General features: G+C 52.8%; 2 protein-coding genes across 6 annotated transcripts; one reads left to right on the forward strand and one right to left on the reverse strand.

Annotated features, from left to right (window-relative positions):
- The first annotated feature begins 1511 nt into the window (after window positions 1-1511).
- LENG8 (leukocyte receptor cluster member 8) lies at window positions 1512-13926 on the forward strand. 5 transcript variants are annotated; one of them, XR_010022915.1, is made up of 17 exons: window positions 1512-1619; window positions 3334-3426; window positions 4149-4323; window positions 4709-4810; window positions 5639-5749; window positions 6604-6856; window positions 7129-7270; window positions 7579-7782; window positions 8235-8513; window positions 8588-8728; window positions 8894-9179; window positions 9816-9917; window positions 10004-10072; window positions 10178-10307; window positions 10395-10602; window positions 12646-13322; window positions 13405-13926. XR_010022915.1 is itself a non-coding variant. In XM_063090282.1 (16 exons), exons 2-16 carry the CDS (start codon window positions 3389-3391, stop codon window positions 12806-12808), a joined length of 2403 nt encoding a protein of 800 aa, XP_062946352.1. In that variant the 5' UTR covers window positions 1512-1619; window positions 3334-3388; the 3' UTR covers window positions 12809-13926. The 5 variants fall into 5 exon arrangements, 4 of the variants coding, with proteins under 4 accessions (XP_062946352.1, XP_062946353.1, XP_062946350.1 ...); XM_063090282.1 differs by having other exon boundaries at window positions 12646-13926; XM_063090283.1 differs by lacking the exon at window positions 5639-5749 and having other exon boundaries at window positions 12646-13926.
- Window positions 13927-14000: 74 nt separating this feature from the next.
- Window positions 14001-15289, reverse strand: LENG9 (leukocyte receptor cluster member 9). The gene is given in 7 exon segments (XM_063088852.1): window positions 14001-14067; window positions 14069-14180; window positions 14183-14297; window positions 14649-14790; window positions 14792-14867; window positions 14870-14942; window positions 14945-15289. Coding segments are annotated over 7 exon segments (930 nt in total).
- Window position 15290: the final 1 nt, after the last annotated feature.

Raw genomic sequence — 15290 nt, forward strand, 5'->3', positions numbered from 1 at the left:
AGCAGAGCTAGGATCAGAACTCAGGTTTCCTGCCTCCCATGATTGTTAAAATTTGGAAGCAAATCCCTAGTGACTTCTTACAGCAAATCATCACTTTTTATATTTTTTGGTTTTTTCGTGATATAATGTCTTATAATAGTTGATGATAATTGAGTAAGATAAATGTATAAAATCGTTGATTTAATTGTAAAGGGTTCTTTCACATTTAAGTTCCATTTTCTTTAATCTCTGCCAGTATACAGAATACTGAAAGAATAAAAAAACCCCACATAATTATAAAATACGGTTATAAACACCTAAGGCAGAGACTGTTAGCTCGAGTTAAAAAAAAAAAAATTAAGATCCAACTATATGCTATCTACAAGAAACCCACCTTAAATATAACAGATAAAAGGAAACTAAATGCAATGTGGTTTGCTGGATTGGACTCTAGAGCTAAAAAGAACATAAATGGGAAAAGTAGTGAAATCCAAATAAAGACTGGGGTTTAGTTACTATCAGTGCACCAATGCCGGTTTGTTAGTTTTGACAAGCCCTGGGAATGTGAGACGATAGCATTGGGGGAAACTGGGCTTAGAGTATACCGGACTCCGTATTATCTCTGCAACTTCTTCTGTAAATCTACAATTATTCCAAAACATTAAGTTTAATACAAAGAAAAAGGATGGAAAAAGATCTAACACTAAGAAAATGATACATAGTTCTCAAAATGATACGTAGTTATTAAAAGAGAAGTTCATCATAGTAGAAAATGGGAAGGAAAACTGCCTCTAACATACTGTTCCACAATCTAACATAACTACAGAGACCAGTCCCTGAACTGGACCGGATGATTTTCTCAGAGTCCCGGATGAAAACAAGGCTTGCTCAAAAGGTGACTTGCGAGGAGTTTAAAGAAAAGGCCTATTTATATTCCCAAGCCTGACATGAACGACCTTTCAGGGTCGGCTACGTCTCAACCTCTACAGGCCTCTCTCTTCACTCCAAGATCCCACACACTTCTACTCTGCCGCCACAAACTGCTACACCCACCCCGCAAGCCACACTTGATTCCAGCCTCCTCCTCACGTTCGAACTCTCACGCCCTTTACCAGCTGCGCCGTTCCAGTTTTATTTACTAAGGAAGCGCCCCCTTCTGGGTGAAAGCTACTCCTCATCCTCTTTCTTTGAGTTCATTATTCTCTCCTCTAGGCATTATTCTCTCATCACTATGCTGTGGGAAGTTTCTCAACTTCCATCACACTAGTTTATACCTTAGGAATAATAATGGCTACCACTGCCTGACTCAAAACAAAATTCCGCGGAAGGACAGAGCGCGGATGAACTGTGCCACGTTTGTCCTCTGGTGGCCACCGTCTCCACTCTGTCTTCCGGCTTGTCTTAAAACGCCTACCACGTAATTGCGTAGTGAGAGGGTGGGCTCAAGCCAAGCTGGTGGCGTCTATTGGCTGTGCAGGGGGAGAAAGGCGGAGTGAGGCTTCCGCGTGACGTCAAGACGCCGCGGTCAGGACGTCGAAGCCGACGGTAGACAAGAGCCAGCCGGGTAGCTGAGGGGTGTCTTTGTCGTGCTGCTGCCTCCTTGGGTCGTTACTGTCGAGTCCTGATAAAGAACGGCCCTGGTTAGTACGGGGAGCGGCGAACGGGAGGGCTAGCGGGGACGGCATCTCCGTTCCGTCTTACACTCCGCGAGCCCTGAGGCCTTCTCGCCCGTCGTACCAACGGACGCCGCGCGCGAGCGTCGACGAGGTGTGGCGCAGGGGCAGGGGCAGCCACTGCGTCTGCGCAGCGGGTGTGGGCGCGCGGGCGCGCGCGCCTGCGCCATCGACTTTAGCTCTCCGTGGCCCTCCTTCGCAATTGTCGGATCCGGGAGCGGCCCGGCGACACCACCTCTGACCCCCATTGATTTGTGGTTCTATTGGGCGGGCGGTGTTGCCCCGGGCGACAGGCAGCTCAAACATTGTCTCCTTTCCTGGGGGTGTGGTGCGCGGGCGTGGCGCGGCCAGGACTGTGGCTCGGGGCCCTGTTGCGGCGATCCGGGCGGCCTCTTCCTCCACCCGCCGCCCTCCTTTGCCTTCTCTGGACGTGCGGGACGGCCAGGTGCTCCCCCAATCCTCGGTCTCGCGTCTGGTTTCTGTCCCTGCTCTTCAGACACGCTCAGCAGCTTCTTTCCAGCTCCTTCCCACCCCGCTGCCTTACCCCTAATATTCCTCTTGCCGTGGGGCTCCACCCCTGTGTCCCCACTCATGACCCCTTGCGTCCACCCAAGCTCTCTTTGTCCTCTTTAAGGGCTTTGTTTCTCTAGGGCTTTTCCCAGTCCTAGACTCCTTTTACTATCACCTCAACTTCTTGTAAGACTTTGGGGATCTCCAAAGGTAGATCAACCCACTCTTCTCAGTTATTGCCACCGGGAGTGTAGGTCTCTCAATCCTTGCCCCCAACACACCCCTTCACTTTTCTTTTAGTCTTTCACCCCACTGTTAATATTATAAAGATGCTTTGGTCCTTCTCCTTAGGCATCCCTAAAGCTTTATCTCCAGACTCTCAACTGAGGGAATCACCTCTTTCTTCTCCCAGGCCTACCTCTGCTTTTAGGAGCCTCCTATGTAGGTCTCTTTTCTGCTCTTGAGACCTTTTGGAAATCAGTCACTAGGTGCTTTTTAAGAACCCATTTCTTCACATCCTGTTTTCCCTTGGTCACTCTCAACTTCTTCCTGCTTCTAGGGGTAACTTCCAGAAATCCCCTTTTTCCTCTCAAAATTTTCCTTCATTGTTTAATGTTTTCCCAGTCCCAGCCCCTCCCTCTTCTCTGTTCCCTTCAGGGCTTCCCTCTTTACGGAGTTCTCAGAAATCTTTCCAAGCTTCTCAGCTTTAAGAGTTCTCTCAGACTTTTCTCATTAGAATGCCCTCTTTCTTCTACTTCCTCTCAGAACCTGTATTCTCTCTGGAATTCTTGCCTCTTGATTGAGGTCCCCTCACTCCACCTTCTGGACGTTCCCCCTGCCTTTCTCACTCAGAGCTTTCCTCACACCCTTCCTTTTCTCATGTGGATTTCAGACCCTTCCCATTTTCTTTGGGAAATCCCTTCAGGCTTCTGTTTTCAAGTCCTTCATTTTCCATCTGAAGTGCTACAGGGAAGCCAGTCTTTCCCTCATACTCCAGCCCTTTTATTTTACACCCAGAATTCTCTTGGGATTCTTTACTCCATTGGTTCCTTCTCTCTCAAACTACCCTTTTCTGCCTGGATTTTTGTAAGTCCGTCTACTTCTTTTCTCCACTTCATGACATGTGTCTTGCTTCTTCTTGAGTCTTCCTAACTCAATCTTTTTCTCACAGACAGTGAAAAAGCAGTCTGGCTCCCGAGGTCCACCCCTTATACCCCAAGGTCCAGATGGCGGCCAACGTGGGTGATCAACGTAGCACGGATTGGTTAGTAGGGCTAGAGGTACAGAGGCCATCCTGGGAGGGAAAGAGGAGGCTAGATCCAGTGTTGTTCTCTGGGGTGGGACTTCACTCAGCCTTGGAGGAAATGATGCAACAGTCCCTAGGGGTGGGGCTGGGGGTGGGGGCAGGGCATTCCTCTGGCCTTGAGCACAAAGGGAAGCATTTGGTTGTAGTGTGGCCAGGAGTTAGGCTTCACCTCTGTGAGCTTTCATTTTTCACAGTACAGTGCTCATTTGGCAGAATTGTGATGATTCACTTAAGGAACTATAATTAGGAGACAACCTCCAACACTCAGTACTCAGTTATTTGTTTTTCTGCTAATCCCTTATTTTTTTTCAAAATAGTGTGATAACTTGCAGACTGTGGTGGTGTCAGACAGAATTCATTGATTCATAAAACACTTAGACCTACTAGGTATTAGGTCCTGTGTTAAGTTCTGTGGATACCGGTAATCCTTTTGTTTGTTTGATTTTTAACAACTGCTGTGTGCCAGGCACTAGGTTGGGTACATTAAGTAAGTGATCTCACTCACTCAGAAAATTCTGAAGCAGAAATTGGTTGTCAGAGTAGCATAGATTGGAAAACTTAGGCTCAGATAGGTATTGAGAGTTAGATCTTGTATTCAAGGTCTGGTATTTGTCTCTCAACATCTCGCCCTCCTGTGTTCAGTGGGTAGAACAGACTGACTGATGTTCTTCTGTCTGCAGGTCCTCTCAGTACAGCATGGTGGCCGGGGCAGGCAGAGAGAATGGCATGGAGACTCCTATGCATGAGAACCCGGAGTGGGAGAAGGCCCGCCAGGCCTTGGCTAGCATCAGCAAAGCAGGAGCCGCCGGCAGCTCCACTAAGGCCAGCAGCAATGGGCCTGTGGCCAGTGCACAAGTGAGACGGCCATGGGGCCTGGGTACACTGAGTGGGGGGTTGCTGTGGGAGAGACACAACTTGGTGTGTTTACATATCACTAGGATGGGATACTCTGAAGGGAAACATGAAAAAATGTTCTAGGGGATCTAAATCTGATGAAAGAAGAAAGTCTGTTTTCTATTTCCCAGGGTGTGATGTGTCCCTGAACAGGGAGACCATGCTCCTGGTCCCTCAGGTGCCTAAGTCTGATGGTGGAGACAGATGTCTCTTTGCAGAGACATAGACTCAGTTCCATGCCTTAGTAGTTAGCCACCAGTAAAGAGGCCTGCCTTTTGGGGGGCTGTGGTGCCCATGAGCTCCTGCTGCCAACACTGACGATGCATGGGCCTCTCTGTTTCCACAGTATGTGTCACAGGCAGAAGCCTCGGCTTTGCAGCAGCAGCAGTACTACCAGTGGTACCAGCAGTACAACTATGCCTACCCCTACAGCTACTATTATCCCATGGTGAGTGTCCAGCCAGCTGGCAGGGGTGAAGTGGTGGAGGGGGAGGCAGTTGGGATGGGTTGAGGGCTAGTTGATGGATTGGAGACGACAGCGACAGCTCTTCAAAAACCTTCTCCTAGCTGATTGCCGACGAGGTAAATAGCAGGGTCTTCGGTGGCCCACAAGGTCCTACATATCTTGTTATGGTCCTCTAGCCTCTTCTCGTTCCACCATTGCCACGGAAATATCCTTGATATCAGCACATGCCAAGTCCACTCAAGCTTTGCTCTGCTGCAGCTTTCTCCTTCCCTGTGACCCCCCCTTGTGGAGGCTTCTGCTCGTGCTACCTTGAGAAAGCCTCTCCTAAAAAACTTAAAGTAGCATTCCCCCTTCTCAGCCTGTCCCTCTATTCCTTTTGTTTGCCTTATTTTCTTTCATAGTGCTTATTGCTGGACATGTTACATATTTATATCTATAACTGTGCATATATTTTGAGCACATGCTTCATAAAAGCATGGGGTTTTGCCTTTTTTTCTTGTCCTGTTATACTGCTTAAAAAAATTGGCTCTCAGTAAGTATTTGTTAAATAGAGAAATTCATCTGACAACTAGCTTAAGTGGGATGTGGGATTGATAAAGGTTTTTTTGTTTTGTCTTGTTTTTTTAACTATATGAGCGAATCTGGTGCATTTATACAGTGGTTTTACATTTACAAAGTGCATTTACAAAGAAAAAAAGAGTGAGGGGTCAGTTAGAGAATCATGGATTGTGTGTGATGGTTCCTGACCAGGCAGGAGAATAGGGAAGGACAGGTCTGCCACTAACCCCTTCCTTCCTGTGCCTTTGGCAGAGCATGTACCAGAGCTACGGCTCCCCCTCCCAGTATGGGATAACCAACTCCTATGGCTCAGCTACACCCCAGCAGCCATCGGCACCCCAGCACCAGGGGACTCTGAACCAGGTAATGCCTCAGGCCAGCTACCATGTAATGCTCAAGCAGGGGAATCTAGTTTTTTTGAGTGGGCTAGCAATGAGGAATCGCCTGCAGTATTTTAGTTGGTTTTTTCCCCCTTTTTTTCTTTTTGCCAAGCAACTCCTGATAGGAGAATGAGGAAGACAAAGCATAGTTTTTGAAACTAGTTTGGGTTTAGGGCTTGGGTAAGGCCAGGGACTGAGGTGTTAGGAAGATGGTGGGAGTGATTCGTAGCGTGGCGCCTTGTCTTCTCTTGTTTTCCCCCAGCATGTGCATGTACATGCATGCGCGCACACACGCACATGCACATTCTGGCTTTGCATTTAAAGTGCAGCTTTGAGGAATGGGGGAGCTAGTGCACAGGAGCCAGACTGGGGTTTGAGTCCCAGCTCACCCACCCCCAGTGTAATTACTTACGAGTCACATTGCCTCTGCATGTCAGTCAGCTCTTTAAAGTGGGAAGGTTGGTAACCTCATTGTACGGTTCCCGTGAGTGTTTGTAATTGTGTGTGTCTTGACATGCTCAGATGATAACCCCACTGGAGTGGGTGTACTGCCAGGTGGCTATTACTACAATTGGAGTTGGACTCCAGTGTTGAAATAGTGGCAGCTGCCACTTAACAGCTGGGGTCCTGGGAAAGTTGCTCAGTCTCTCTGAGCCTGAGTCTTCTCAGCTGTGAACAGAGTTGTTAATAAAAAATATGTAACTCAGAGAGTTATTGAGGATTCAGAATGATAACATGTGGAAAGGTCCGTGCAGAGTTGAGAGCTGAGTGCTGAGTAGTGTGAGAGTCAGACCCAGAACTCTGCCTCCCACACTCAGCACCTGCTTCCTCCTGCAGCCCCCAGTCCCCGGCATGGATGACAGCATGTCTTACCAGGCTCCCCCTCAGCAACTGCCAGCAGCCCAGCCCCCTCAGCCCTCGAACCCCCCACATGGGGCTCATGGTCTGAGTAGTGGTCCGCAGCCAGGGACAGCCCCAGCCGCACAGCACAGCCAGGCGGGGCCTGCCTCGAGTCAGGCCTATGGGCCACACACCTACACAGAGCCTGCCAAGCCCAAGAAGGGCCAACAGCTATGGAACCGCATGAAGCGTAAGTTGGTCAAGCTGCCTGAAGGCCAGAGTGGTTGGAGGTAGAACCCTTACAGAGCTCCTAGGTGCAAGGCACGTAGGGCACACTGGTCCTTATTTCTTGTGGTGTTATGGTCCCAAAGCTTGGGGTGGGGAACCTCTGGAACTGGCATGTTGGTGCTGGAGCCATTCTCTAGAGTTTGGCTTTGCCCTTGAAACTTTCGTTCTGCATTTCTTAGAAACCTCCAGTCTGCCTGAAGTAGGGCCTAACTTTAGCTTTTAATGCCTTCACAGCAGCCCCAGGAACTGGAGGTCTCAAGTTCAACATACAGAAACGGCCTTTTGCTGGCACCAACCAGAGCTTTGGCTCCAACGCAGAGGGCCAGCACAGCAGCTTTGGGGCCCAGCCCAACCCTGAGAAAGCCCAGAGTCACAGGTGACATCTGCCCCCTCGCCCTTTCCCAGCCCCCACACCGTACACTCAGTGTCTGTGTTCTAGATCTACTGGCAAGTGTGCCCACCCGCCCCCCTCCCCCAATGCCCAAGCCTGTTTGCAGCTCCAAAAGTGGGAGAAGGATCCCTTCCTTGGGGGTTGCTGTGAGCACTAAATGAGGTGGAGAAAAAAAGACCAAAACATTTTAATTAGATCTGGTTCATGTCAATTCAAAGAGAAGTAGTGATGGCAATCTTTGCTTGGTTTTGGGGTTCTCCTTAACTGAGTTTCCTCATCTCTCCTCCTCACAGTGGGCCTTCTGCCCGGGGGAACTTGTCTGGGAAGCCTGATGATTGGCCCCAGGACATGAAGGAGTATGTGGAGCGATGTTTCACTGCCTGTGAGTCAGAGGAGGACAAGGACCGGACGGAGAAGCTTCTCAAGGAGGTTCTGCAGGCCCGGCTGCAGGACGGCTCCGCCTACACCATTGACTGGAGCCGGGAGCCTCTGCCAGGGTTAGTCTGAGCTGGGGTTGGGGTGGGAGGGAGGTGCTGCACAGAAGGGGGTGCATGGATACTGGGGTTTGAGACCTGGGGTCCTAGGTACCAGCAGCTCCGAAGAAAAATGAGCCAGAAAGTTGGATCCAGGGGGAATGAAGTCCTGGGTTGGAGGGTAGCAAGAAGGGTGGGACAGAGGTCCAGGAGTTTCTGAGGTTGGAATCCTGGGTTGGGATGGGGACCACAGAAGCTAGGGAGGTGTGTGTTGCTCAGTAGTTAAGAGCACCCTCTGGACACAGAAAACGTTGGGTTTGCATCCCTTTTCTGCACTGTATTAGCTGAGTCGACTGGGGTAAGTGCCTTTCCTTTCTGAGGCGGCGTGTCCCTGGGCGGGCTTGTAGATGGGGTGGGGTCTAATCTTGCCAGTGTGGCAGCTGGGTTGGTGATGCCCTACCCTGCTGTATCCTCAGGCTGACCCGGGAGCCTGTGGCTGAGAGCCCCAAGAAGAAGCGGTGGGAGGCCCCTAGCAGTCTTCACCCTCCCAGGGGGGCAAGCTCAGCGACAAGGGGCGGGGGTGTCCAGTCCCAGCGAGGGACACCAGGGGCTGGGGGTGCTGGCCGAGCCCGGGGCAGCAGCTTCGCCAAGTTTGGCAACCGCAATGTCTTCATGAAGGATAACAGCTCTTCCTCTAGCACGGACTCCCGCTCCCGCTCCTCCTCCAGGTCCCCGACTCGCCACTTCCGCAGGAGGTATGAAGTCTCTGGGCTAACGGGTGGCTCAGGGAGAGGGATTGTTTCAGGACTGACCTTGCTTCTTTTTGCAGTGACTCCCACTCAGATTCCGACAGTTCCTACTCAGGGAATGAGTGTCACCCTGTGGGCCGCAGGAACCCACCCCCCAAGGGCCGGGGTGGTCGAGGGGCCCATATGGATCGGGGCCGAGGCAGGGCGCAGCGTGGAAAGAGGTGAGACTTTGGGTGGGGGTTTGAGACACAGGCCAGGGTGGAGGGTGCTGGGGCCCCATGGGAGGGGGAGGAGGGCTGGAGAGGCAGAGAGCTGGTTGCTGGCTGTCTGAGGCCAGAGGGTGGGTAGGGACAACTGCCTCCTTCACTCTCCTGGTTCCTTCCTAGACATGATCTAGCTCCCACCAAGCGCAGCCGCAAGAAGATGGCAGCACTGGAGTGTGAGGACCCAGAGCGTGAGCTGAAGAAGCAGAAACGGGCAGCCCGCTTCCAGCACGGACACTCCCGCCGCCTGCGCCTCGAGCCCCTGGTGCTGCAGATGGGTAGCCTAGACAACAGTGGAGCTGACCTTGACTGGCAGGAGCTGCAGATCGTGGGCACCTGCCCTGACATCACCAAGCACTACTTGCGTCTCACCTGTGCCCCTGACCCTTCCACTGTGCGCCCTGTGGCAGTAAGTGCCCAGGCAGGACAGGTCCATTCAGCAAGGTGGTGCTGGCACAAGGCCCATGGTGCTAATCCAGGAAGGGTGGCAGAGCCATGTAGGGGGTGTGGTGTGGCAGGGTCCTGGCCCAGGAAGAACCCATCCTGTGGGCCCTTCATGCCTGGAACCATGGCCTGGCAGAGACATCTAGGCTGGTCACCTTTCTGAGGGTGAACTGGTGGCAGACTTGTGCCCTGGAGCCCTGGAGTTGAGGATGTGCAGACTTGTGAGGAGAATCCTCTGGCATCCCTTTCCCACTTAGGAAATAGGGAGGATAAAGCCTTCTTCCCAGACGTGGTCTGTGGGGCAGTGGGATGGTTATGCCTTGAGCGTCTTAACTGAGGTCCACAATAGGAATGTAGGTACTGTTCCACTTCAGGACACCTGTACAGCCCTGTGTTTATACCAAAAATGGGTTCAGGGATATTCTTACTGTGGCTTTTCAAAAAAAAAAAAAAAAAATTTGGTATAGAGAGTCGATGTGGGTTTCATGTTGTGATTCTCATTTTAAAGACACGGTCTTAGTGGCAGTGTAATGAGTTTTAGCATATCCATGCTCTCCTTGCCTAAGTTGCACTCTGAGTCTTAATTTGATTCCCTTCCCAGGTTTTGAAAAAGTCACTGTGCATGGTCAAGACCCACTGGAAAGAGAAGCAAGACTATGCCTTTGCCTGTGAGCAGATGAAGTCAATCCGGCAGGATCTTACGGTGCGGTGGGCACTGGGAGGGGCCCTGGCATTTGCCAGTCCTGCCCCTGCTCAGCCTGACTCTTGTTCTCTCCCCCACTACTCCAGGTGCAAGGTGTCCGCACTGAGTTCACAGTGGAGGTGTATGAGACCCATGCCCGCATTGCCTTGGAAAAGGTAAGCATATGGCTGCATAGACCTCCCTGGCTTCCTCCCTTGCAGCCATTCCGCCCTTGTTGGCTTCACTCTGCTCTTCCTTTTCCTGTACCCTCTGCCCTCCAGGGTGACCATGAAGAGTTTAACCAGTGCCAGACACAGCTCAAATCACTGTATGCTGAGAACTTGCCTGGCAACGTAGGCGAGTTCACTGCCTACCGGATCCTCTACTACATCTTCACCAAGAACTCGGGAGGTGAGAGGCACAGTCCCCAGGATGCCGAAGGGTGTGGTGTGCAGGGTTGAGCCCTGGTGAGCTGACCTTCTTTTGTTTCTGGCCCAGACATCACCACGGAGCTAGCGTACCTCACACGGGAACTGAAGGCAGACCCTTGCATGGCCCATGCCTTGGCGCTGAGGGCAGCCTGGGCCCTGGGCAACTACCATCGCTTCTTTCGGCTCTATAGTCATGCACCATGTATGTCTGGTTACCTCGTGGACAAGTTTGCAGACCGGGAGCGCAAGGCTGCCCTCAAGGCAATGATCAAAACGTATGTGGCGCTGAGCTGTCTGTCCTCTGCTCTTCTGGCCTGCTGCTGTCTTGTCCCCCTCAACACACACTCCTGGCTGCAGGATATCTCCTTGCTCCTGTCTTCTGGTCTCTGTCACCCACGTCCTGGTCCTCTCTCCCCACTTCTTTCTCCTCTCAGCCCTCTTCTCTTCAGCCCCTCTTGCTTTCCTCCTCATAGTGGTTCTCTGTTCCAGGCTACTGTTCTGTGTCTGTTCCTCCTCCCAGTGGTCTTGTTTCACTACTCCTGGGTTCCCTTCTCCATCCCTCCCTGTACTTCTCTCTTCCTTCTCTTCACACCATCCTGAACCCTAGTTTATCTTCTCCTTTTTCCAGGCTCTTGGCTCCCTCCCTCCCAGGTCTTTGTCTTTTACAGCTTGTCACCATGCTCCCACTCTGTAAGAGAGAAAGACAAACTAGGAAAGGTAGTCTCTGCTTTTGGCAGCTTTTGGTCTAATGGGACAAGGCCCTGTTCCCACTTGAGTTCCTTTGAGCATGCCAGAGGTGACTAGGGAAATAGGTGTGATGGAGGACCAGCCACACTGGGAGGTGGGCACGTAGAGGCTCTTGGCTGGGCCAGGCCATCCCACGCTGAGCATATCTTTTATTCCCCAGGCATTGCACTTGCCTCACATTTAGGCCTAAGGTTCTCAGTCAGTGGGTTGAGGCCCTCAGTGGACATGGGGCAGTGTCAGGAGATATTTTTGGTTGGCACAGTTAGGGCATGCTACCTGCATCAAATGGGTAGAGGCCAGAGATGCTGCTAAACATAGGGCACACAGGACAGTCCCGACAAAATCTTCTGCCCCAAAAGACAGTCTTGCTGAGGTTGAGACCCCCTGGTCATTGACCTGTAGATCTGAGGGACCTTGAACCCCAAGCCGGTTAGCATGGCCTTTCTCTTGAAAGTGCTGGGGAGCCATGGGATGGCTTGGAGCTGGAGAGGGACCGTCACCCTGAAGGTGGGATGCTCATTCTAGAGTCTAGTTTGGGTCAAGCAGACTGAAGAGAGAGGCTGAGCCAGGGTAGGGGCCATGGAACAGAAGAGGGCGGGGGGTGGGAGGTGGTATGCATGGGATTTAATTCCTGGCTTGGAAAGTGATGAGGAAGGAGGCGGCAGTGAGGCTGCCCAGCTGACAGGCTCCATGACTGGCAGCTCTCTAGCTCCAGTGCTGTACTCAGGATGTTTGGTTGGGCAAGTTTCCCCATATTTATATATAATTGGCCTTGGTTGGCGACATAACTATGAATATCCCTTGTGGGTGGGACCCTGGTCTGTCGACCTAATTCTCTTAGCACCTTTCCACCTGTGGAGTTGGTACTGTCATTCCTTGGCGGATGTGTCCCTCCACAGATCCCAGAGTCATGTCCTGCAGGGGTCTGGGAGGCCAGCTTGGGTGGGAGGTGGGGCCTCTGCCCACTTCCAGGGCTGTGAGGTAGCTTGGGCTGTGGAGGTAGAACCGCATTCCACTTCTTAGTGCTACTTATTCACTGAGTGTGTGTAGAAGGTAAAGCAATGTGGCCTATAGGAGAAGGTCCAGTGAGTTAACAGTAAGCTCGCATAAAAGCTGTTTCCTAGCACATACAAGTGCACAGTAGTGTTTCTTAACGGCGACCAAAAGTTGCTGCTTTATGTGTGTCATGATGATTGCTGGCTGACCCAAGGCAGGGAAAGCATCGAAGGGTGGGGTCTCTATAGAGTAGCTCTGCTCCCTTGTCTGGCCCCTGGCCCTCAGCCAGCGGAGGAGCCAACCAGGCCCTTCCCCTCCTACCCGTCTCCTTCCTGGCCCCCTGCACAGGTAAGTGAGGGTGAGGGGGGGCACAACTGGGGACTGGGGCCACCAACCCCACCCCGGGCCCCCCCAAGCCCCTGAGGTGGGGAGGCTGGGAGGGGGTTGGGGAGCCAGCAAGTACAGTGCTGAGGAGACTCTGTGGGTGTCCAAACAGGGGGTACCCACTGCCTGCTTGTGGGGCCCTCCCCCAACCCACCTGCGCGCCTCATCACTTTCTCCTCTTGTCTCCATAGCTTCCGCCCTGCGCTGCCAGTCTCCTACCTGCAGGCCGAGCTGGCCTTCGAGGGCGAGGCCGCCTGTCGGGCCTTCCTAGAGCCCTTGGGCCTGGCCTACACGGGCCCGGACAACTCCAGCATCGACTGCCGCCTCAGCCTGGCGCAGCTGTCAGCCTTCTGAGCACCCAGCGAGGACGGGGTGGGGGGGGGCAAGGGCTGTAGCCCCCCAGCACCGCCTTTGCGGATTTTGTTTTTGAGCCATGGACTTGGGTTGTAAATTAATTCGCAGGGATTAGGCTCCAGGAAGAGCCACTGTCCCTGCCCCGTTTTCCCACCAGGGAGTCTGTATAGAGATTTTTTTCTACATTTTTATTTTTTGCCTCAGAGGGATGGGATTGGGGGAAGAGTGGGTGGGACAGTGGAGGGTTGGGGTGTAGGCTCATCTGTGTCCACCTTTCACCTCCACTAATGCTGTCTCAGTGTTTTTTTCTCTCTCTCTCTCGAGCTTGTACTGCGGTACCTGACCTGGCGCCCTGGCCCATCCCATGCTGGGGGGCCAGTGGAAAGAAGACAGGCCGTCCAGCCCGTGCCCGTCTGCAGTGGGGGGCGCCCAGCAAACCAGCCCACCGCCTGCCACCGCGACTGCCTCATCATAGACTCTTGTTGCCCAGCCCTCTGAGGCCTCAGTGTTTGGGGTGAGGGGAGCTACTTAGAGACTATGCCCCGCCCTTGACCCCCCCACCCCAGAAATGCCTACACCAGCACCATCACCTCCAGATCCACACCATCACACCGCACTGAGGACTCCGGAGGCCATCGTGGGACCTTGCTGGCCAGGCCGCCTCGTCTCAAGTTGTATTAAGTTGTCTCCGTGTTCCCTCCTCCCTCTACCCCCAATGTTTCTTCTGATTTTTTTTTCCCCTTTCCCTTCCTCCTCTTCCTGCTTCCTTCTCCTCCCTTGGTTCAGCACAGGTAAAATGATTATTCCTCCCTCCCTCCCTCCCCCACCTCATGGATCACCAGCTCACGTCATGTTTCCTTCTCTTTTCTTTTTGTGTGTGTTTATTTAAGTTATTTTTCTCCCCCCGCCCTTTTCTTTTCCGTCCTCCCTCCCTCTTCTGCCATGTAACTGGAGGATGTGGTATGAGTTTGCAAACAGCTGGACTGTCAGGCTGCTTTTTTTCCAGATGTTCCTCCTTTGCTTCCCCTTTCCCTCCTCTCCCCCTCCCTTTCCTTCATTCTTTCTTTGGAGCACTGAGCGCCATTTGGAAGCTTGAGAGAAACCAAAATTAAAGAGAGAGAGAGAGAGAGGGTGCTTTGTCCTTCCTTAGGCTGTTTGGATCCAGCTTGTCTCCTATAGAGATCTGGGGCTGTCACCGCAGGGGGATCTCAGCCAGGAACTGGTAGGTGCCTCCTGTCCTCCCCGTACAGCACAGCCAGTTTCCCCAGTGGGTGGCTCCCTAGCTCCTGACTCAGGCTGAACCGAGTCTTGGCGAGGCAGACTTGGGAACAGTCGGGCACTATGGCCAGGGTGAGGTGGGGTTGCAACCCTGTGGGGGTTGTAGCACTCTCAGCTTCTGGGCTTCCAGCCTCTGGCTCAGCACTTGGGCCATGCTTTCCAGTCGGGAAGGTTTGGGCACAAAGCACATGGTGGCTGTATTAGTCTGTTTTGTGTTGCTGTAACAGAAGTACCTGAGACGGGTAATTTATAAAGAACAGAGGTTTATTTGGCTTACGATTCTGGGACAGCTGCATCTGGCACGGACCTCAGGCTGCTTCTAATGGCACAGTGGCAGGCAGCCAGTAGGTGCAAGCAGATCACATGCTGAGAGGAAGTGAGAGGGAGGGAGGAGGTGCCAGGGTCTTTTAAACAATCAACTCTCAGGAGAACTAATAGAGTGAGAACTCACCACTCCTCCTCCCCCACGGAGATCATTAATCCATTCATGAGGGATCCGCCCACATGACTGCCACATTGGGAATCAAATTTCCACATGAGTTTTGGAGGGGACAACACGTCATTGGCCCAGGAGTACTAAGTCCCTAACTCTCAGCTGGGGGGATGCTGGAAACCCTGTGGCCAACAGGGCCTGTCTCAGAGCCCCCACTGTCGCCACTTCCTCCCCTAGGCCTGCCAACCACAGCAGGGCAAGTGTCAGGTGCAGGCAGCAGGAACTCAGCACAGGATGGAGTGGTTTGGACCAGGTATTCCTGGGCCTTGGCCACATCTACCTGCAGCCTGGACTCACCATGAGGACCACAAAATGTGTGGGGCAGGGTTGGCGAGGAGCCACAGCCCTAGCTAGTACAGCCCTTCATCATCCTCAGGCCAGGCCCCCGGACCCCACTCAGCTTCCGTCTCTCCAAGGGAACATCCTGGGGCTGCTAGGGCCTGCGCTTCCCTGCCTGGCAGTTCCGTGGCTCTGGCGGTTGCCGTCAGTGCCTTCTCCATCTCTCCTGAGAGGTGCCTGCTAGGGGTTGGTATTCTCGAGTCTGTGGCCTCCCTCAGCCTCCTCTCCTTGGCTGCCCAGCATTCCAGGTTCCTCCAAGCTTGACTCGGAACTCCATCCAGGCCGGATTTCCGCTCCTTCCCCCACGGGCAGCTTGGGCTTCCTGCACTCTGGGCCCTTGTCCGTGTTTTCTCTGCTTCGTTCACCAACATG

Source organism: Cynocephalus volans, chromosome 3, assembly GCF_027409185.1.
Source record: "Cynocephalus volans isolate mCynVol1 chromosome 3, mCynVol1.pri, whole genome shotgun sequence".
Classification (NCBI taxonomy): Eukaryota; Metazoa; Chordata; class Mammalia; order Dermoptera; family Cynocephalidae; genus Cynocephalus; species Cynocephalus volans.

Coding starts and splice junctions, on each gene's coding strand:
- LENG8 (XM_063090280.1), top strand. CDS start 3,389: ATGGCGGCCAACGTGGGTGATCAACGTAGCACGGATTG. Junction 7,271..7,578: donor GAGAAAGCCCAGAGTCACAG/GTGACATCTGCC, acceptor TCCTCCTCACAG/TGGGCCTTCTGCCCGGGGGA. Junction 8,729..8,893: donor AGGGCGCAGCGTGGAAAGAG/GTGAGACTTTGG, acceptor GTTCCTTCCTAG/ACATGATCTAGCTCCCACCA.